Source organism: Paroedura picta, chromosome 6, assembly GCF_049243985.1.
Source record: "Paroedura picta isolate Pp20150507F chromosome 6, Ppicta_v3.0, whole genome shotgun sequence".
Taxonomy (NCBI): Eukaryota; Metazoa; Chordata; class Lepidosauria; order Squamata; family Gekkonidae; genus Paroedura; species Paroedura picta.
This window is the reverse complement of record NC_135374.1, coordinates 19030236-19053368: the sequence shown is the minus strand read 5'-3', so window position 1 is coordinate 19053368 and position 23133 is coordinate 19030236. Positions and strand designations below refer to the sequence as shown.

Below are 23133 nucleotides of genomic sequence, written 5' to 3'. Positions count from 1 at the left end.
ACACCTTAAAGCCTTAAAGTCTCAGCCTCTTTAGTTTTTCCTTGTAAGGAAGGAACAACAATGCCTTGAGCTTTTTGGGTTGCCCTTGGGTCACCTTTTTGAGCTCTTTCTTTTTAAAAATATAATAGCTCACAGGCATGATAAAAAGAAAGAGGGGATGGGGAAGGAAGAGAATAGCTAAATAGGTTCTTATTCCATTAATATGCCTATGATGTTCCTTGTCTCCCATGACGTTCCATGTAAAACACCGTGGGCCGTATGGGATGGCGGTATAAAAATCTAAATAAGTAAATAAATAAATAGGGCTTTACAGAGGAATATAAGCAGAAGGAGGTATTGCCTTTGCAATCTGAATTTTGGCTGAAGAGGACAACGCAAGGATGGGCTTTTGGAGCTGGCTGCACATGTAGGATTGGTCCTGAGATTCAGTCTTGCTGCAAATCTAAGTAGCCGTTTAGTTAGAATGCTGCTCCTTTAGTTCTACATTGCCCTCATTGCAATCAAGTAGATTTTTAGAACACATGTTCTTTCTTGGTAAAGGGCCTTCAAACAAATTATAGACTATTTTCATATGTACTAGACCAGGGGTAGTCAAACTGCGGCCTTCCAGATGTCCATGGACTACAATTCCCATGAGCCCCTGCCAGCATTCGCTGGCAGGGGCTCATGGGAATTGTAGTCAATGGACATCTGGTGGGCCGCAGTTTGATTACCCCTGTACTAGACTTTTTTCTGAATGTACATCAATATGCTTGAAAGAGGACTCTGGTTAAGAGGGAGCTGCATTTTCGCCTTATGGCTCAATTCCTGTCTACCTTCTGGGAATTATTGGTATACATTTTAGCAGCTTGGACATGGTTGCAGATGTAGTACGGGCATGGACAAATAAACAAGACTCTGGTTTTTGCCGAACTGCTTAACATTTGTAAACCATCTACAAACGACATACACTTTTAAAAATGTTTTTTGAGATCTCTGTAAGAACATAAACTGCGGGGAGGAGAGAAAAAATGACTTAAGAACTTTTTGGGGGGGAACCATGTGCTCCAGACTTGAATTTTTGGGGTGCTTACATTAATTAAACATTTCTCCTTTCCCATGGTTTGGCTGTTTAATGCTTTGTGTGTGTTCCACCAGCTCTGCTGCAGGGGATGAAAGTTCCCGTATTCTAAGTGAAGAGGAAATGAATAAACTGGGAGCCAAGATTGTGAAAGCCGAATTGATGGGAAACACAGTACGTAAAGCAAGAAGACAATATCTTTAAGTCATTTCTATGTTTCCACGCTCCCCCCCCCCTTTTGCTCAGATTGCTTTAGTCACATGAGACATTGTTGTTCAAGACTGTCTGGGAGTCCTGCAACCATTTGCTGATTAAACCCATTTACGAAAAAGTACCTATAATATCTTTAGAAGCCATTTCAGGGTTGGTTCTGTTAATTCAAACTGATTTTTTGTACATGCTGCAGCTGGAAGCAGGGACTTGACTGATTGCAGTAATGCTTTGTTTACAGGGTATTGACACTGTGAGTTTGTAAGGTGATTTTTAAAGTGTAGACCATGGAGAGAACATATTTTAATACAAGATTGGTTTGTTGTGTTTGTTAGAAAAAACTAGCATGGCTAACGTCAGTGTTTTCCTTCTGCCCAAAGGATTTAGCTGCAAAGCTTCAGAACCAGCTTGACAAGGCACGTAAGCTAAAAGCAAACAGAGCACAGATTCCAGCTAGAAAGTCTAAGAAGGAGGTAAGGAAACAATAATTGTCTTGAATATTAAAACAGAAGCAACCGTGAGCAATGCACAGTACAAAGGACAGTGTTAAACATTGACAAAGAGTACTTCCAAAACAGTTAGGGCTTGAATGTAAACAATATTGCTCTGTGAATGGAATGTTTTAAAGACATAGCTCAGTACAGTAAATATTACAGCACATTTTTGGTGCGTTCCTGCTACTTGTGTTTAATAATACATGTATTAATACTGTCAGCCTGGAGAAGAGGAGGCTGAGGGGGGGACATGATCACTGTCTTTAGGTATTTGAAAGGTTGGCATTTGGAGGAGGGTAGGGAAAGGTTCCTGTTGGCAGCAGAGGATACGACCTGTAGTAATGGTTTTAAATGATGTGTAGAACGATATCAGCTGGATATCAGGAAAAAAAAATTTCCCCACAGTCAGAGTAGTTCGGCAGTAAAACGACTGCCTAAGGAAGTGGCGAGATCCCCCTCATTGACAGTCTTCAAGCAGCGGCTGGACAGATCCTTATCCAGGATGCATTGAGCAGGGGGTTGGGCTGGATGTCCTTTATGGCCCCTTCCAACTCTGTGATTCTATAAATGTTCAGGGTGAATGAAACGTTCCAAAGAACTGTGACCCAAAAGACAGATCTCCCCCCTGCATAGTGAAATGTTGTTAGAGGAGGGGGAAGAAGGGAAGGAATAGAAGAGATGAGTGCAGTTCCATTATAGGAGATCATAGTTTAAAGCAGTGGTCCCCAACCTTTTTATCACCGGGGACTGGTCAACGCTTGACAATTTTATTGAGGCCCGGGGGGTAGTCTTTTGCTGAGGGACGTCGCCGCCGCCTGAGCCCCTGCTCCACTTGCTTTCCTGCTGGCGCCCCTGACTTCCCGCTATCTGCTGGGGGGTGCTACCAGCAGCAACTGCACAGTGCCATGCAGAGGGGGAGCCCCAGCCATGGCGGCCGCTGGAGAGCACAAAAGGTGAGCCGGCATCAGAGTGGCAGGGCAGCCCCCGAGGCAGCAGCCATGGAGGAGGACATGGAGGAGCTGCGGCCCGGTACCAACTGATCCACCGACTGGTCCTGGTCCCCGGACCAGGGGTTGGGGACCACTGGTTTAAAGCATAGCATAAAGAATGGGCAGAATCTCTTCTAGAACTAGTTCCAAATGTAGATCTCCCCCCTCCCCAATTTTGGTAGCCAACAAAATATTGCATTTTGGTCAGTTCTATTTAGTAATTTGCATTTGTTTCTTCGGTACTGCAATATATGCCTCTGGGGGATTTTTGAGTGTATTCTGTTGTAGTGATTTTTATTTCTTCAGTATTTTTAGAAGCATACACTGTTGGGGTGTCTCAGCATTGAATAATACCTTTCACTTCATGTTTTTCTGCAAGGTTTCTAGTACTCCTGGAAGAGACTATACCTTAAATACCTCACTGGTTTGATAAAGAACATAAGAATTTTTCAGAGCTCTACTGCAGGAGTAGTCAACCTGTGGTCGTCCTCCTATAATTCCCATGAGCCCCCTGCCAGGACTACAGTTCCCATGAGCCCCTGCCAGCATTTGCTGGCAGGGGCTCATGAGAATTATAGTCCATGAACTTCTGGAGGACCACAGATTTGACTACCCCTGCTCTACTGCATTCTAAACTCTTAAATATTCTGATAAGCATAAAAATAAGCGTAAAGGCCACATCCGAGGATGTGTTCCAAGGTAATCAAGAAGTCAATGACAATGTGTTCTGTGAGGAGAAAGTACTGAACTAGAGCAAAAATAATTGGTGATTCAGGACTTTTTTATTAGCTAACCTACACCGTCTCTAATTATGTCAGTATCTGATTTCTGCATCACACCTTAGCATTTATAAATCACCACCTTAATTGCAGTCGTATTAGCTATGAGCCATCAAATAAGGGGACAGAAATACATTTTTGCTTCCAGGGACCGTGCTTGACGACTTGTGCCTCAATTCAGTGGGGCTGACAGTAAAATGGAGAAATAGCCTGCTCAGGTTTATGTCAGTGAAGGGCTCCGGAATTAGTTGGCTTGATGTTGTTGTTGTTGTTATTAGGTGCGAAGTCGTGTCTGACCCATTGCCACCCCATGGGCAATGATCCTCCAGACCTTCCTGTCCTCTACCATTCCCTGGAGTCCATTTAAGTTTGCACTGACTGCTTCAGTGACTCCATCCAGCCACCTCATTCTCTGTCGCCCCCTTCTTCTGCCCTCAATCGCTCCCAGCATTAGGCTCTACTCCAGGCTCTACACCTTCCTTCTCATGAGGTGGCCGAAGTATTTGAGTTTCATCTTCAGGATCTGGTCTTCTAAGGAGCAGTCAGGGCTGATCTCCTCTAGGACTGACCAGTTTGTTCGCCTTGCAGTCCAAGGGACTCGCAAGAGTCTTTTCCAACACCAGAGTTCAAAAGCCTCAATTCTTTGACGCTCGGCCTTCCATACGGTCCAACTTTCACAGCCATACATTGCAACTGGGAATATCATAGCCTTGACTAAACGCACTTTTGTTGGCAGGGTGATGTCTCTGCTTTTTAGGATGCTGTCTAGATTTGCCATAGCTTTCCTCCCCAGGAGCAAGTGTCTTTTAATTTCTTTGCTGCAGTCCCCATCTGTAGTGATCTCCGAGACCAGGAAAACAAAATCTGTCACTATCTCCATTTCTTCCCCATCTATTTGCCAGGAATTGAGAGGGCCGGATGCCATTATCTTAGTTTTCTTGATGTTGAGTTTCAAGCCAACTTTTACACTCTCCTCCTTCACCCGCATCAAGAGGCTCTTCAGTTCCTTTTCGCTTTCTGCCAACTCTATGGACAGTTCCAAAAGTTGGCTTTATATTAACGCCTTAATTGTACTAAATTGTCACAATTCATTTTGATTAGTACTCCCACTTACCTGCAGGTCTATTTTGCTTTGCAGAAGGCAAAATAAATAAATAATAAAAATTGGGGTTCATAGTCCATTTTACTGACGATGTAGATAATGCCAGTTGAAGCACATTTGGATGATCCAACAGGAAAGCCAGTTGAAGTAATTCTTTGCATGAGGATACGAGACACAGTTTTTGGTACCCATCCTCAATGGAGCCAGTTTGGTGTAGTGGTTAGGAGTGCAGACTTCTAATCTGGCGAGCTGGGTTCGATTCAGCACTCCCCCACATGCAGCCAGCTGGGTGACCTTGGGCTCTCCACGGCACTGATAAAACTGTTCTGACTGAGCAGTGATATCAGGGCTCTCTCAGTCTCACCCACCTCACAGGGCGTCTGTTGTGGGGAGAGAAAAGGAAAGGCCAATGTAAGCCGCTTTGAGCCTCCTTCAGGTAGAGAAAAGTGTCATATAAGAACCAACTCTTCTTCTTCTTCTTCTTCTTCTTCTTCTTCTTCTTCTTCTTCTTCTTCTTCTTCTTCTTCTTCTTCTTCTTCTTCTTCTTCTTCTTCTTCTTCTTCTTCTTCTTCTTCTTCTTCTTCTTCTTCTTCTTCTTCTTCTTCTTCTTCTTCTTCTTCTTCTTCTTCTTCTTCTTCTTCTTCTTCTTCTTCTTCTTCTTCTTCTTCTTCTTCTTCTTCTTCTTCTTCTTCTTCTTCTTCTTCTTCTTCTTCTTCTTCTTCTTCTTCTTCTTCTTCTTCTTCTTCTTCTTCTTCTTCTTCTCCTCCTCCTCCTCCTCCTCCTCCTCAGGTGCTTCTGAGGGTCTGTGGTTATTTCAACAAGGGTGGCTGATTCAATCTAGTCTTCTTTTAAAGCCATCTGTGCTCACCGCCACCGTGACATCCTGTGGCAGGCAATTCCACAGTCTAATCACTTCAGGAAAGGAGGATTTATGTTTTCCTGTGCAGGTTGGTTTTAATTATAGATTTGTATTGCTCTGTATCATTGCATTCTGTTGTGAACAGCTGTTAATGCAAGGCAAAGTTCCTACAAAAAAAATCTCTTAAATAAGATTCTCCACGCGAGGGTTTAGATTAGAATGTGGATTTGAGGAGGGATCAGTGGTAGAGCATCCACTTGGAATGCAAAATATGTAGATTCAGTGCATGAATGGAGAATCTGAAGTTAGATGGCGCTAGGCGGCTGTTAAACCCTGCTTGAGCTACAGTGGGCGGAATCGGTTCTGCCGTAGTCTTCTTTCAGTTCTGGCAAACTGTTCCTTTAGATTGCCTTAACATTTTTACACTGCTTGCATTTAGGGAGAGTTGTTGTTGCAGTGGCACATCTGCTGTCATTTCTCTCTGAGTTTCCAAATGCAACCTGCTTCCTTATCAGCATGTACAGAGCACATGTGATGGAATCCATTGAAAATCCAATTTATTGTGCCGTTGGGCCTTCTGCATCTTCTCGCAAATTGCGTTTTGCTCTAACATCCATCTTCTTTCAAATTCTGTTTTGCCGTTCTGTTTTGGTTCTGTGTTGTTTTTGGAGGATGCCAACGTTAATTAAAGAGGGACTAAAGTGATAATAATTGTGCTGTATCCGCGGATCCAGGGTGGTGAATTGCTAGTTTGCTTCATTTTTATTTTGCCCCATTTGAAATATATGTTTTCAATAAGCAACCCCACTTGTGATCTACTTTTAAAAATAAGGTGTTAATGCAAGTTGTCATGGAACTGGTGCCAGTTTCAGATGTCTAAATAGTTTGTCAAGTCATAGAATATCTGCCAGAAATGCTATTTCTAGCGGAATTGGTATGGCTTTCAGCAACCAAATATTTCAATTTAAAAAGCTATTAAGACTTGCTTGCAAGCCAAATATGTAGCATAATTGACTATGAATTGTAAATGCAGCTGAATTCCTAAGCAAAATGATGGTCCGTATAAGGACTGTGGATGACTGTACAAAGTCTAGACTAGACGTTTGTGTTCCACAACTCAGAGCTCCTGAGCTGGTAGGACTGGAGTTGTTATTGTTGTTATTATCATTAGATTTTTATTTCCCGCCACTCCCAAGACCGGCTCGTGGTGGGTTACAATAATCCAAAATAAAACCCCAGTAAAACCCCATTAAAATTAAAACAGGACATAAAATTACAGTATATAGATAAGAGAACATGGTGGTAAAAATCCACTACACTCCCCCCCCCCCAAATCATCCAATAGGGAAATGGCAAGACCCCCGCCGTAGCTGACCCACCGTAGCTGACCCTGGCATACCGCTGCTTAGCACCAAACATAGGGGTTTGGGTCCCTATCAGATCTTCTATTCAGACCCCGTTAGAAGTGACAGAAGCATCAGGCTGGATCCAGGGAGGAAACCTTTATTCCAAGCATGACCAAACCCAAAACCTTTCCACAAAGTGCTAGTTTCAGGAGCAGATGTATACACCCCACATATTCGTCCTTGTCCTGAACAGGCTCTGAGCAAGTGCTGTCCCAGGTAGTTCATGCAGGCCCTGCAGAACTGTTCATGCAGGTAAAATTGCAGGTAAAAATGAGCCTTCGGGGAGGGAGGTATATAAATATGAAAATAAAAATAAATAAATAAATAAATAAATAAATAAATAAATAAATAAATAAATAAATAAATAAATTGCATATTGTTTTATAGTGTGAATACCATTAAAGGTTTTGTATTGTATTGTATTGCCTATAAATAAAAAATGAAACCCCAGCTTCAGGCCCAGAGTCATGTACCTAAAAAGTAATCAAAGGGCACACAGCTTAGGTACAACCATCAGCAAGGCAGAAAAGGGTGAAATTGACCTGAGAACGTATTTAGGCAGGGTCACAATAGTAACTTTAAATATGTCCCCTGAGAGCACTTTGTTCATCAAGTTCCAATCTGTTGATGATCCTTAGCCCCAGAGAAATCCACCTGGCCTCGACAAGAGTCAGGGCTTTCTCAGAAAGTCCTGGTAGAATGAGTTGCCAACTGAGATTACAACCCTGGCAGAGCTGTCACAGTTCTGCAGGGCCTGTAAATTGGCACTTTTCCGACAGGCCTATGGTTGAGACCACATTGGCCTAAGATCATAGGGGCCTTCATCCTCTCCTCTCAGGGGTGCCCCCTCCCTTCTTTGAGGTTGGACATATGTACCTCGCCTATAGCCCTTTCCTGCAGGCCAGACTGAAAATGAGTGGGGGGAGGATCAGGCTATGTCAGGTAGTTTTTATTTTTTTATGATACTAGTTTTTAATAGTTTGTAGATTTTAATTTTTAGGATGTTTAAATATATGAATGCTTTTATTGATTAAAATAAACCACCATAAGCCTGCTTGCAGAAAAGGGTGGTCTATAAATCAAATAATAAATAAATAAATAGTAGACTAAAAATGCCATCCAATGCAGATGTATTTAGAAACCTGCTGAGGGCTGTTAGATGGGGCTTACTTCCAGGAAACTGTTCTTAGAATTGTACTGTTAATCAACAAAAGTTTCAGAGGGATGAAACTAATAGGTGTGACAAATTTGATGCAATGTTAATTGATGGAGCTGGGAACTGAGAAGATACCTACCTACCTTTGGAAACCTTTTTTTGGTTGCGGATTATTGCTATTGGCTTTTGTTTATTACAGATATTCACATCTTCATTACAAAAAATACCTGTTTATTTATTACAAAGCCCATGGTCAATTAAAATTTGATAAACAGCCAGTAGCTTGGGCTTCAAACGTCTCTGCTAGTGTATGATTGACCATCGCTACAGTTTCAATTATTTACTGTTCATTTCAATTGGGAAGTAGAGCAATGTTGAAGAGGGTTTTGATCTTTTAATTCTCTCAAACTCCCAGTTTGTACTGTAGAAATTCATAAGACTAATAATTCTTCTGTATTGAATTATCACTAATTCACTAATATAATACTAATAATTCTTGTAGTGTAGAGTTGGACAGGTTTTTGGTTAACTCCAGTTTTAAGTAATCCAGTAATTCATTTTAAAAAAAAAATTGGTATGCAAGTAATGAAAGCAAGTCTCTTGATTCCTGAATGATTGTTCTAGACAGTTCTTTAACAATGATGTATAAGCTTCATGAAGGAAATTAATTGAATGAAAGCACTTGAGGAAAAAAGTTAAATTGGAATGCCAAAGAGAATATTTTACATTGTTAACATTTTTGTGCATTTATGTGAGCTTATTCGTTTAAAAATAATGAGGTGCATCTCTGAAAATAAGAAAGCTCAATACACTTAATAGCTGATTCAAAAAGTATTCACTCCGGGGCCTTAAGAGGATTAGTGAATTTATTGTGCTATTGACAGTGCTTTGGTAAAATGACGCGTGTGTATCCAAAGATTAGGGAGAAAGAGTATCCTCCTCTTTCCTTTTTGCTTTCTTGTGTATACAGTGGCATCAGAAAATTACTTTCTGGTCTGCAAATAAACTTAAAGTGCAGGAAGTCATCTTATGCTGGTACCGAATTTTGACAGGATTTATAAGATCAAATTAATTCAAGGAAGGAGTAGAAATGTACCTCACAAAGGTGAATGACACTTTCAGAATAACCCTCTGGTGCTCGTTTGCTCTCAGCATCTCCAAATGAAAGTGAAGGATTCTTTTCTTAAATAAAGGTTGCTGCAGAAGTATCTGGGGCTAATCTCTTAACCATAGGGATTGCACATTTCCTCCTTGAAATGAATTTCCCCTCATTCAGCAGGAGTCCAGCACCAATGTCCATTCTGGTTAAGGCTCACTGAGATAGTTTAAGCAGCCTCCAAAGCTCGCTAAGCCAGTCATCTGGTTAACCATAACGATGATTAATGTTATGGGAGCTCGGTTAAAGTGGGAGGTAGAAATTCACGCTTGTGTAGAGTTGCTGACAGTCTGAGGGTAAAAAAAAATAAATCCCTTTACATCACTTCATGGGATATTACTCACCAGGTAATTTTTTTTATTTTACCTCTGTGTCATTAAAAACCTCAAAGATTTCCACATATCAAGCCTTTATTAAAGCGACAGGACAATTTTTGTCCCCCTGCTTGGAAGATCAAGTAGACAGTTCTTCAGCCCACTCCTGTTCTCTTAAGGGAGCCATCTGATTATGCCTGTACCATCTAGAGGTGTCTTCCAGCCCAAATTGAGTCTTCAGACGTGTCCTTTTGGAAGCTCTAAATTCAGCCACTCTAATAATGGAGGCATTTGTTATGTTCACATTGACAGTGAAGAGGTCGCTGCGGAACATTTATGTGGATGTTTAATTTAGAGGCAATGAATTATTTTCTCATTGCTACTTCAGGAGCCAACAGTAGAAGAGGTAATTGTTCCAACACAAGTTCTGGTCCAAATAATGCCCCAGTTACCGTGGCTTGTGTTTATACACCCTTTGCTAGTTGGAAGACAAGGACATGAGCCATTGCAAAAATTAAAACATTTTACAATGTTCACAGATTTGATCTCTTGAAAAAATACTCAATTTAAATATTATATACTATGAATTAAAAGGTAAAAAAAGACTAAAGACATGGGCAAATAAAGCTGATTGTAATGGAAGAAACAGCTGCAAATAAGCTGCATCTGAAAGTTTAACAGAACGCATAATAAAACTGGCAGAATGCAAAATTTGACAGCTTGACAAAGATGCATCAGGAAGAATGCAGATCAGTTTATGAAGCTTGATGCCTGCCAGAGAGTTGCTATGGAACTAAATCATCATAACAAAGCTTAAAAGGGATTCAGCAAGTACCCACGGCCACTTTCTGGTTCTTCAGAAAGTTATATTGGGGCTTCTGTTAGGAGGAGAGATCTCATTAAGAAATGTCATGAACTTTTATTCACACACAAGTTATCAAAGAGTTGTCTGTATTTTAAATTTTGTTTTAAAGATTTATAGTTTGCCTTTGATTGAATGACCCTCAGGGCAAGCTCTGTTTTTCATTGTGATTTTAACTGGCTCATTAGATTCCGAAGTAGCAGCTGCCTGGACCCAGGCTAGTAGTTTGAGGTGTATTTATTAATGCACATTATAGTCTTCCTTTCTCGGTGAGGCTCAAGTTGGATTGCAGAGTGTAAGTCAATGAATTCAGTGGGATAAGACATCTAATAAGCAATGGAATTAGAATGGGATTGCAGAAATCTGAAATAAAGCATGAGTATTAGACATTATATCTTTAAAGAGTGCCAAATTTGGTATTATGTAAGTAGAAGAAAAGTGTAAGCAAACAGATGTCAGGGTGACCAAACTATGGGTCTTCTGATGTTGATGGAATATAATACTCATAGTACTACAATTCCCATGAGCTACTGTTGGCTCCAGTGTTGGCAGGGGCTCATGGGAACTGTAGTCCATGGACATCTGGAGAGCCACAGTTTGGCCACCCCTGCTCTATGTAGTAGTATAGTCCACAGTAAAGCAGCCTTCTGAACCATTAAGATATAATGCAGGCCTATTACCTTTATAAAAATGCCATAACAACAGAAGAGCTTTTCTGGATCAGACCAATGGTTCATCCAGTCCAGCATTCTGTCTCACACAGTGGCCAACGAGTTACTCTGGAAGTCTAAGGCCCTCCCAAACAATGCTATTCTACACAGTTTGCAGAATGACAGTAACATGGGAGGAGCCTTCCTGCATTCCTTGGGCATGCCATTCCACAAGGTGGGGCCAGCAACAGAGAAAGCACAGATATGAGCAGTTGTTGATCGTGCCCAGTTGGCATGTGCAGAAGACCCTGTCTCAATAAGTGAAGTTGCTTTGGCACAGCGAAGGAGGGAGAGGTGGTCCTGCAAATACGAGGGTCAAAGCCCTGAAGGGTTTTGTACGTGATAGCCAGTAATTGATGGGCAATCAGTGGAGTGACTCCAGAATGGGTGAAACATGACCATGCAGCGTTCCAACATGTTACTCAAATAGTCATTTTGTTAAATCATGTAGGCTTCATTGTTGACTTCCGCAATTCAGAATAAATCAGAAAACACTTATACGTATTATCTCCCCGAAAGCAATATTAAGCATTTGTCAGTTGACAAGAGACATGGTTTCATGGGGGTTAGTGAGCAGGTAAGTACATGTAAAATATGCAACCCAATACAGGATCTTGGATGATACCAGGCGTCTAGTAGCAGATGGGTTGTGGCATGTGTGCCCCCACTGCAAATGTTTTCCAGCTCATCATAATTTCTGATATCTGCCAGTTCCTTTGGTTGAATCTCATCTGACACACACAGTTGGTACGGTCTCATCAGTTAAACCAGGTTTGTGTTTTTGTGCAGCTTTTAGGGTGTTTGTGTTATTTTTACTGCTTGGTGGCTGTATTCCCCACATTTCTGCCAAAGAGGGATTTTTTTCCAGTTAAAATACTAAAACCATTTAAAGCTGTTTAAAACCACAATTATCATTGTCACATCAGCAACAGCTAGTTATTAAAACTGGAGGAAAAAGGGGGTCAGAATGGAGGGGGAAGAGGCCTGAGATATCCATGCATAGGGTGGCTTGAACCAATTCCACATGGCGGTGGCCCTGCTGGGCCACTGGCAGTGCATTGTGGCAGAATAGTATGCTCTGACACTTCCTGCTTCCCTATGGCGGGCATTTTTCAGTGGCAGACCAGGTCCACCCCAGATTACTGCCTCCTCATGAAGGCAGCTGGGGCAGAATGGTTCCATCGCCCAAGGAGGCAGTGGGTTTTTTTTTTTTTGATTTGCACAAAATTGGGGTCACAATCCCACCTTCGTACAAATAATAATTTTAAAAGCCCCATTCAGTACCACAAAGCACCGCGGAGCCAAATGGGGCAGAATTCTGTCCCCTCCGGCCTGGATAGGAGGGAGCGGAACTGGCTTTTGCCCCCATCCGCAGGGGCCTGCAGTGGGACAGGCCCCGTTGGCCCCCACGGCAGAGAAGGAAACACTGATATTTCTGTGGCCGGGCCAGTGTTGATGTCATGTGGCCACAGGGATTAGCCCCACTGCCATACAGGGCCTTGCCTGGTCTGGTTTTTCCCCACCCGTGCCAAATCGTTATTGGTCTCATATGAGTCTTTAATGACTGAATTTTCTTGTTGCTCATAGTGTATCTTTTGGGAATTAGCGAGCCATGGACACGTTGAAGTTGTTGTGGAGCCAAAAATTGTGGGAAAGTACCTCAGGATGGGATGCTATCTTAAGAATCATGGGAGGAGGGAAGAGCTTGTCTCTCATGTATTTTTCATTGAGCATTGGCAACACCTTGCATAAAGTCAGAGAATTCATCAAAATCATTGCGAAGGCTTGAAGTGACTAGACGAGATGTTTTGCAAACTTGTCTTATTTATGTAAATAAAGACCTTTGTGCTCTATCTTCGGATCCATGTTGATTCTCAAGATGGCTGCCAGCAAACAAATCATCGTCGTCATCCTATCCCAAAATAAGAGGGTGAGCAAAACCACATTCTCGTGAGCTTCTAAGAACTCTGCTATACTTTTGTAATCAAAGGTAAAAGTAAAGGTATCCCCTGTGCAAGCACCGGGTCATGTCTGACCCTTGGGGTGACGCCCTCCAGCGTTTTCATGGCAGACTCAATACGGGGCAGTTTGCCAGTGCCTTCCCCGTTTACCTCCCAGCAAGCTGGGTACTCATTTTACCGACCTCGGAAGGATGGAAGGCTGAATCAACCTTGAGCCAGCTGCTGGGATCAAACTCCCGGCCTCATGGGCAGAGCTTTCAGATTGCATGTCTGCTGCCTTACCACTCTGTGCCACAAGAGGCTCTGTTTTTTGTAATCAAAAGCTGAAGATAAAACGTGGAAAGCATCTGTTTTTTGCACTGCTTCCTGTCTTCTCAAGAGACACACCACATGCAAAGATGAAGGAGCTGTGAAGTCAAGACTTGCAGCCCATTTTGAAGAGCCTAAGCCATAGATTAATTGAGCATGAATTGGTTACATCCCTTGAATCAGTGTGGTACAATTAGGAAGGTTTTAGATTTTGAAAAGTCATTATAAAAGGAGCTCATCAGTATAAACAGTATGCCTAATTGGTGTTCTAAGGTTCATTAGTCAATGGTCTCTAAAATGTAAGGGAAACATTTTTTTTTGTTATGAAAGTAATTACACAGTTTTAAGATGAGTAATTAAGCTGTGTTTTTGTATGTGTTAGATGAAGATGTTTGGCTTTCAGCCAGTGCATCTGGAACATGCAGATGATCTTTCAATTAAACTGCACAGCTTCTACCACTGGCACCCTTGAAGTATATTTAGCCGATGGCAGCCTGATAGTTGAGTCAAAACCGTTAGGTGGGCAACAACTTGTTCTCCTTTTACTGCCTCCGTTAGACTGCAGGTCTTGACTGCGTTCACTGTCTAAAAAGAACCAGCTTTTGGTTCCTTGTCAGAAGCTATTTCATCCTTGCCAAATGCAGCTATGATGGCAACTGCTTCCATGCATGTTTTGAAGACATGTTTTGCTTTAGGATGCTTTGGGCTGATCCTGCGTTGAGCAGGGGGTTGGACTAGATGGCCTGTATGGCCCCTTCCAACTCTATGATTCTATGACATCTTGAAATATGACAGACACCATCCCTTGCGTCATTTGGGCCTTGTGGCTGGCTAGCAGCCTGAATGCCAGTGATGTCACTGATTAGCTTGAATATCAGAGAAGAACTTGCAGAAAGCCAATACAGTTGCAGGAAACATTTGCCAAGAAATGAAAAGTTGTTTGTGTCGCCAGAGTTGTTAACCGCAGCCACTGTTTTCTCGTTTCTTTTATTGAATAGTTTATATTGTGCCTTCTTGCTTGTAGAAAGCCTTCAATGTCTCTTTAAAAAAATCTATCAAGCAGAGAAACAAACAAACAAAAGTAATCCAAACCCTCAGTAAAGTAAACCCAGCCAGATGCCTACACACAGGCATACAAATGTGTCTGAACTTTCTGAAAGAAAGTTTGGTGCCACGCAAGTGTCTCTAAGGAGGGCATTATACCGTCAGGGCACCAGCACAGAGAAGACCTCCCCCCCCCCCTTCACAACCTGCTAGCCAAGTATTCTTTTCTTTGCCGTCAAGTCACAGGTGACTCATGGTGACACTGTGGGGTTTTCAAGGCAAGAGACATTCGGAGGTGGTTTGCCATTGCCTGGTTCCACCTTGGTATTCCCTGGTAGTTTCTCATCCAAATTCTAGCCATCACAAATCTGCTTAGCTTCTGAGATCTGATAAGAGCAGCCCAGCCTGGGCTACCCAAGTCAAAGCAACCAACCATAGTAATGCTAATATTGAGAGCCTTCTTGAATTTTCCTAGATCAACATACCACTGCCCAGTTGACCAGTGACTGCAGACTTAGCTGGACCTTTAAATCTGCCATGTTGGCTGCAACTCTCCAGTAACTGTCATGGTAGGCATGAAGCTGTCTACTTGGAGAACTGCTTTGTCCCTCCTGAACGTAGCTTCGTTCCATATGCCCCACCGAGAATGTTCTGCAGGTGGTTCCACAGGACAGGGTAGCAAGAATGTGGACTACTTTCCCACATGAGACATATTTGACCCCTGTTTTTTAAGATTCTGCTTTGGCAAACTTTGGTATAACTTAGTTTTAGAATCATAGAGTTGGAAGGGACCTCCTGGGTCATCTAATCCAACCCCCTGCACTGTGTAGGACACTCACAACCCAATCACTCATCCACTGTAACCTGCCACCCCCTTGAACCTTCAAAGAATCAGCCTCTCCATCAGATGACTATCCAGCCTCTGTTTAAAAATTTCCAAAGATGGAGAACCCACCACCACCCAAGAAAGCCTCTTCCACTGAGAAACCGCTCTATCTGTCAGGAACTTATTCTGGGTGTTTAAACGGAAGTTCTTTTGAATCAGTTGCATCTCACTGGTTCTGGTCCATCCTTCTGGGGCAAGAGAGAACAACTCTGCTCCATCCTCTACATGGCAGCCTTTTTAATACTTGAAGATAGTTATCACCATTTAACTATAACGGTGGCAAAGACAACTGTGTTTAAGGTCCTGTTTTCTGTAACCCAGTTGGTTTTATTTATCCAGTTGCTGGATTTTTTTCCTTGCTGATTTTATTATGATGAGTGTTACATTTTATTTGGTCAACTTGAATTACTTCAACGTGTCAAGGCAGCCGAAGAGCAGCCGAAAAATGCTTGAAATAAAATAACCCGCCCCGATGCTTCGCACTGGAACTTCAGTATAGCCAAAAAGACAGCTATTCTGAAGGAGTTTTCTGTAGATAGGTGATCTGGACCCATGGATGCCAATAGTGTAGGTCATTCCTGAGAATCCAGCTGTTACGGGTACCAAAGTCAGTTCCTTTATGTAAACGTTATACATCATTTACAATGCCTTCACGGTACCATGCCTAGATTAATTTCGTTTGGCTCTCAGTGAACTGCGGTTATCCTCGCACCCTCTTTGAGCTCATGCAATATGTATCTTGCTCATTATGTTTTAAGAAATGAATTTGTTTCCATTTCTTTGTGGGCAGTGATACACCCCCCTCCCCCCAATCCTTTTGCTAGAGGGACTCTTGCAATTTTTATCATTTACTTTGGCCGTTAAGTGTTGAGCAGCATTTCCACTTTAATAGTTGATGACCTCAAATTATCAGTCGCTTGTCGGCTTCTTTTGCTCAGCTGCTCAGAGTCAACTGGCTACCCTTCAAATTAAACCATGTGCTGTAGGGGAGCTCTTTCATTTTCTACTGTTCAGTTATGGAACAGCCTGCGTCTCCTGGGGGGGGGGGGATGCCAAGATAGTATTTTATTTAAAATGCTATCCTTAGGGACTCTAGTTTTTGTTTTCCTAGGTTTAAAGCAGGGTATTAATAGGCAAGAGAGAACTGTGCTGTGTGCAGTTCACCTGAGGGAATATAGACATTAATCAGCTGTTTGGGAAATGAAAGAGACTTCTTATACTTACGCTGGCCTGGGCAGCGTACAATGCATACGGATGAACAGAATTCCCATCATGTGTTCTGGCATTAGAAAAAGTAATTGGATAAGAACATCTGTTGAATCAGACCAGTGGTCCATCTAGTCCAGCATCTTGTCTCACACTGTGGCCACCCAGTTACTATGGAAGATTAGCAACAGGGCATAGAGGCTGAGGTCTTTTCCTGACGTTGCCTCCTGGAACTGGTATTCAGAGGTTCTCAGCCTGGAGAAAAGGAGGTTGAGAGGGGTCATGATAGCCCTCTTTAAGTATTTGAAAGGTTGTCATTTGGAGGAGGGCAGGATGCTGTTCCCGTTGGCTGCAGAGGAGAGGACACACAGTAATGGGTTTAAACTACAAGTACAATGATATAGGCTAGATATCAGGGGAAAAAATTCACAGTCAGAGTAGTTCAGCAGTGGAATAGGCTGCCTAAGGAGGTGGTGAGCTTCCCCTCACTGGCAGTCTTCAAGCAAAGGTTGGATACACACTTTTCTTGGATGCTTTGGGCTGATCCTAGGTTGAGCAGGGGGTTGGACTAGATGGCCTGTATGGCCCCTTCCAACTCTATGATTCTATGATTCTAGGTTAACTACCTCTGAATGTGGATATTGAGCCATTGTAGCCACTGAGACATTTCCGCATGGGGAATTCAGCCCAGTCTGGTGCTCGCCCGGTTGCGGGGCTAATGCCCACTTCCAGATGATGTCAGCACCAGCCGGGGACTGGCCCACTTCAGGTCCTTGGTCGCCCTTGGCAAAGGAATGTGGATTCTTCAATGTTCTCTTCCTTGCTGCAGGCACCATTGGGACCTTTGTCAGGTCAGGCTTTCTGGCAGGGATGAGTCGGGCTGTCCAGGCCCAGCTCCTTTCTAAATTTTTTAAATGGTGGGGTTGTGTTGTGATGCAATGCCACCTTCTTAAAAATAAAAGGGAATGCCTCCAGCGGCAGAGTCACGTGGTGGAACCTTGCTGCCCTGGGTGCCTCATTTGGAGGTATAGACTCGGGAGGAGGCGGGACAACCTGCCCTGGCCGAAGTGCTCAACAGCAGCCAGTGTGGAAAAGGTCAGAGAGATCTATCTTGCATTCATCTGTCTAATCCTCTTGCAAATTATATAGGCTAATTGAAATGTTATCTTTATTTGAACGCTCAATGGTTGTTTGCAACGGATAGGTGCAGATGTAGCATAAAGCCCTGTGAACTCTGGTTTGCAAACTGAGATGCCTTGGGGTGAGTTCTCTTCCCTCCGCCACAGTGTGACTTGTTACTTCTCATTTCTAATTGTGGTTTTGTGCTGGCTCAGTGTAGTCCATGGTTAAGAGCACTTGTAGGAACCCTATTAAACTTGGTTTGTCAGCTCACTTGAAACCCTGGCTTCATTTTCTGATTTATGAAAAGAACTACTTTGCCACAAACATTTGTTTGTATTGATGCACATGTTATCTAAAAGCATAATTAATGCTCCGGAGGGGAATTGCTGTAGAAGAGTGTGAAGAGAAGTGGAAGGGATTTTATACATCTCATATGGACAGTTGCTAAATGAGAAAGAAGGAAATTTATCAGAGAGAATAAAGAAGTCGCCTTGATATGCTGCTTTAAAAACGCTCTGAATCATTGCCATTCCACATTTCGATTTATGCATAGAATGTCAGGTTTTGTTGTCTAACTCTGGGCCTTAGACACTGACTAATAAACTGAAGCTAGCCCTAAATCTGTATGAGTGTGTCTCATCCCTGGAGATGTGTCATTTTGGAGAAATTGAATCTCTTGCAATTTTGGTATTTTTTAAATCATCTCTGCAGTCAGACAGGTTATAGTGAAGAGGAGTTTAAAAAGTCCATCACAGGTGGGAGACTTCAAATTGGATAATTCCTTCTTCTGAGATCATACACTCCACTCTCTTGTCAGAAGATGTGATTGTTGGGGAAGGTTCCTGGAGAAGACAAATTTGCATAGACATCTAATTGGAAAGCAGACATTTATTCCAAAAGCACAGTGTACCTTATTGAAGTCACTATATATTTGTTCAATTACAGGAAGTTTACCTTTTAGCAGTTAGTAGTTAATTCTCCTCAATGCCTCCTTTAAAGGGGGCCTCCTCTGGAGGTTAGACAAACAAAATTTGTTTAGTAGAGTTGCCAATGACAATTTTTGGCACTTTCAGGGTGGAGCCTTGGGAGGACAAGGTTTAGGCAGGGGCAACCCCGCCACTCTACCACTGACTCACCTTTTGTGCTCTCCAGCGGCTGCCATGGCTGGGGCTTCCCCTCGGCGTGGCACAGAGCAGCTGCTGCTGGCAGCTCCCCCCAGTGGGCAGCGGGAAGTCAGGGGCACCAGCGGGAAAGCAAGTGGAGCAGGGGCTCAAGTGGCAGAGGTGACGTCCCTCGGCAAAAGACTATCCCCTCCCCGGGCCTCAGTAAAGTTGTTAAGCGTTGACTGGTCCCCAGTGATAAAAAGGTTGGGGACCACTGTAATAGAAGAAAGACCTTATCACTTGTTTATTAGATTCAGTGGCACCATGAAGAGTGGGCTTCTTTGTGGTACTGATTCCTTGCAATTCTCAGTGTTGAAAAAGGGCCAGACAATAGACTGTTATAGGCAGAGGGGAAAGGATGAAGAATAAAGGTATGGTTTTTCAATGGTTTGGCAGGGTAAAATACTTTCTGGGTTAAGGAGGAAACAGGATTGTTAGATGATTTCAGTGTGTACAGCCTTATTTTTCTTTTCACCCCTTTATCCATTATTTTTGGGAAGTTTTTCCTAAAGAATATAATTAAATCCTTAGAGCCCTGATGCTTTCATAACTGCAAAACTTTCTTACTCTGTCGGTACTTTCAGAGAAAAGCTGTCATTACGGGCAGGATGAGCAGATGTGAGCCAGACACATTGTTTATTCGTCTGAAAATGGCTTCGGATTGAGATTTATATAGGTGTTTATCAAGCTTGACAAAGTCTCTTTTAATATGCCCAATTTTGATGACATTCCCCTTATTAGAGCTAATTTAATCAATTAAAATGCGACGAGCTGCCGCTTTCTAATTACTAAGCAAGAAGCTTAGACACAGCTCCTCTAATTTTGTTTTATCATCTCTTTTTTCCTACAAATTCAAAAATGATCTTCCCACTCCCTGACATCTAATTGTTTGGGTCTGATGTGGAAGAAACCCTGGATCCTTGCCAACCATGTTTATAAATCAGAAGCCAATTTGGGGAACATGAACTCCCACCTCCTTTTCTTGGACTTAACTTTACCTTCCCTTCCCAGCCTTCTTTCCCTTCCCAGCCTTACTAATAGTTCAGTCTAGTATGGGACACCAACGCTAAACACGGCCTAGTTCCCCCGTATCCCTGTTTGTAGATCTACTACAACCGTTAATTTCAAATTTTGGTTTATTTAGGAGACATGGAGACATGACTAATTTGCTTTCATGGAAGACCCAGAATGGTACATCTATATGTATGTCTCAGGCCAGATATTGTTTAGAGCAGGAATTATAGCAGAAATGCAGTTTTTTTTCCATTAATAATTTCATTTTTCTCAGCTTGTTTTCTTTAATTCTTTTATAAACACATATACACACTTTTAATATTAAAATCTAAAATACGTCCTAGTGCTTGTAGCATTTCCCATTTTGCTTGCCTTCTCTGTCACATTTTAAAACCTGTTTTTGAATTTTGGTAAAGACAACAGGCCTCCAAGAAGACTATGATGTGATCCTTGTGAGAACTGATAAATCTGGCAGAAGCTGGCCTGTGAATGCTCCAGGAGAACGGATGGAACCAAAAAGGGGAAGGAGGAAAAGACAGACGGTGTGTCTTCATAGAATAAATTTAAGTTCTTATCTCACTGCTTATTTGAATATAGTTTCTGAGTGGTCTTTGAGTGTGTCTGGCAGAAACAGAGTCAAATGTAACAAGAACTCCAAAACAGTGTAAGAAAACAGGGTAGTTTCAAACAAGAAGTTCCCCCAGCTTCAACCAGGGGTGGAATGAGCTCCTGGAAGAGCTAAGAGCCATGCAGGAGCTTTCATGGTTCTGCAGGGCCTGTAAAATGGAGCTCTTCCAGCAGGTCTATGGTTGAGGCCAGGACACGAGAGATCAAAGGGGCCCCTCCACAACCAAGAACTATTGGCACCCCTGGGGATTGGGGCCCTGAGGTGCTGATGGGTGGGGTGTTATTTTTCTCACTGCCGGAGTAGATTGTTATTCATTTTTTATGGTTTTTATGTTTTTATGTATTGGGGTTTTATTCTTGCTTGTAGCCTGCTGTGAGTCAATTCTGAGAGTGGCGGGTAAGAAATCTAATAAATAAATGAATAAATAAAATACTTAGTTATGGAATGGAAAGCCATAGCATTATAAACTCTTCTTTACCTAGTTCCATTTGATCTTTGAATATATTCCAGGGAAAGAACCGGGGGAAGAGTAAATTCTAAACTGTTGACCTCTAACAAATCGTATTCTTTAGAATACAAAATAGGGGTTGCAGTGCAAATAGCAACTGTAAAGGTGGTGTGTTTGCTGGCTCCCATCTTTCACTTGTAGCTGGTGTGGTTGACAGCCAATGCAATGGTCTTCCTCTGACCTTCCCCTTTGAGTGCTGCCTGGAGTGCTAGAATTCATGGAATTGCCTGTTTGGCAAAAAATATATTGATCCGTGCTTTTTCTTTTTCTTTTGTCCAGTTATAAAAGTTGCTTATGGTGCGTTTTGTGATCAATCCCATCTTGAACAGATCTGTGCAGAGGCCTGTTGTGTTAATACAATAAATGAGAAATCAGATAATTACTATGAATTTGCTTTGAGATGAGTTTTGGACTACGTTGCAGAAATGAAGGTGTCTGTCAAATTCAAGCTCTGGCCTGTTGTGTAGACTGGTTTTTTTTTTTGTTCTTTCTAAAAGATACTTGGCACCCGTATGAAATTAATGTTCATTTTCTTGCTATTTGCTTTCAGATCACTACTCACACGGATAAGGAAAGGGTCAGATATTTTCAGGACGATGATAATCTGAGCCTGAAGGATTTGGTCAGGAATGAAAAAATGAGAACAGCAGAGGATCAAAATAAGCTTTTCATGAGAATGGCTTCAAAGGTAAGGCCTGATGTGGCTGAATGTATATTAAAGCTAAAGAACGTTCCCTTATTTAAAAAAAACAACTTTCAGCTTTCTAAAAAAAGTTTTGTTTGACATGCAATATCCTAAGGTGTCTTGAGGCTTTTATGTGGATATTTTGAGACTGTGGCAAACTAGCTCAGTGACTGATTTTATTCAAATATAGGTTTTTCATTTATTTGCTAATAGGCAAAAAGGGCTTCATTTATATGTGCATGCTGATGATCTCTCACTTCCTCTTGTGGTTAGTGAGATTTAAATGCAATATGTTTCTGACAAGGCCATTGTCCTTGATTTTATTCTGTTTTTCCCCCTTCAATAATGGTTTTTCGTTTGGGGGCTGGGGAACCTTCAAGTTCCTTTGAAGCTTACCAGAGGTTCTTCAGTAACCATATCTGTAATAGTAGACAAAAATTGAGGTGGACAAAATTGGGAGGGTGCAGAGGAGAGCAACAAGAATGATCCAGGACTTGAGGACTCTGCCCTATGAGGAAAGGATGATGGACTTGGGAATGTTCAGCCTGGAGAAGGGGAGGGACATGATTGCTGTCTTTTTAAGTATTTGAAAGGTTGTCACTTGGAGGAGGGCAGGGAAAGGTTCCTGTTGGCAGCAGAGAATAGGTCCCACAGTTATGAGTTTAAGCTACTTGTAGAATTGTACTGGCTAGATATCAGGACATTTTTTTCACAATCAGACTATTCCAGCAGTGGTGAGCTCCCCCTCACTGGCAGACTTCAAGCAGAGACTGGACAGATACTTATCCTGGAAGCTTTAGGCTGATCCTGCGTTGAACAGAGTATTGGACTAGATGACCTGTATGGCCCCTTCCTATTCTATTATTCTAAATTTCCTTGAAAGAGAGTTTTCCACCATTGTCCATATAAGCATTCAGTAGACCCAGTGAAGCCAATTTTTGGGTGCATGCTAGGGTATGCACAGAGCTAGGTCCAGGTGTGTGGCCAGAAATATTGGTGAGCTGATTACGTGTCATAGAACGTGCCCTAGACTCCTGCATAACATTCAGAAACAGATGCAAAAAAGGTTTCCTGTATCTAGGATGTTTTTACAATATTGGCCTGTTAAGTCAATGTGAGACTGCCAGATTGAAGCTATGAAACATGTTGGGTTGGGTCCAAAAGAATAGCTTTTGCTGCCTCTCCCTTCTTACTACATTTGGAAGGGAGCAGTGTGAAATGACGCAGTGGTAGTAGAAGGGAGCTTAACCCCTCCATGCTCACCGTGTCTTTTTCCACACCAATCCCCCCTTTTCCTTCCTCCCTGGGCCTTTGTTTGCCTTTGTTTGGAGGGTCAGATTTTCATTTGGAATCCTGCACACTGGGTTGGGGGAAATGGCTTGGTGGGATGTAGATGCAGTATGGTATAGTGGTTAGAGTGTCAGACTAGGCCATATGTTCACTGGTTACATGTCCTCTGACTAACGGGCATCTCAGGACTCATTAAAATGCAGAAAAGGCATAGTTTGTT

The 23133-nt window shown here is 42.3% G+C and overlaps 1 protein-coding gene across 3 annotated transcripts in view; it reads left to right on the top strand.

Annotated features, from left to right (window-relative positions):
• CWF19L2 (CWF19 like cell cycle control factor 2) overlaps positions 1 to 23133 on the top strand; it is a 101343-nt gene that overhangs the window by 42278 nt on the left and 35932 nt on the right. For all 3 annotated transcript variants that reach the window (XM_077341571.1, XM_077341573.1, XM_077341572.1), the window contains 4 exons: positions 1138 to 1234; positions 1651 to 1743; positions 20219 to 20344; positions 21489 to 21626. In XM_077341571.1, the coding sequence (XP_077197686.1) occupies positions 1138 to 1234; positions 1651 to 1743; positions 20219 to 20344; positions 21489 to 21626 (454 nt within the window). The remainder of the gene's footprint in view (positions 1 to 1137; positions 1235 to 1650; positions 1744 to 20218; positions 20345 to 21488; positions 21627 to 23133) is intronic.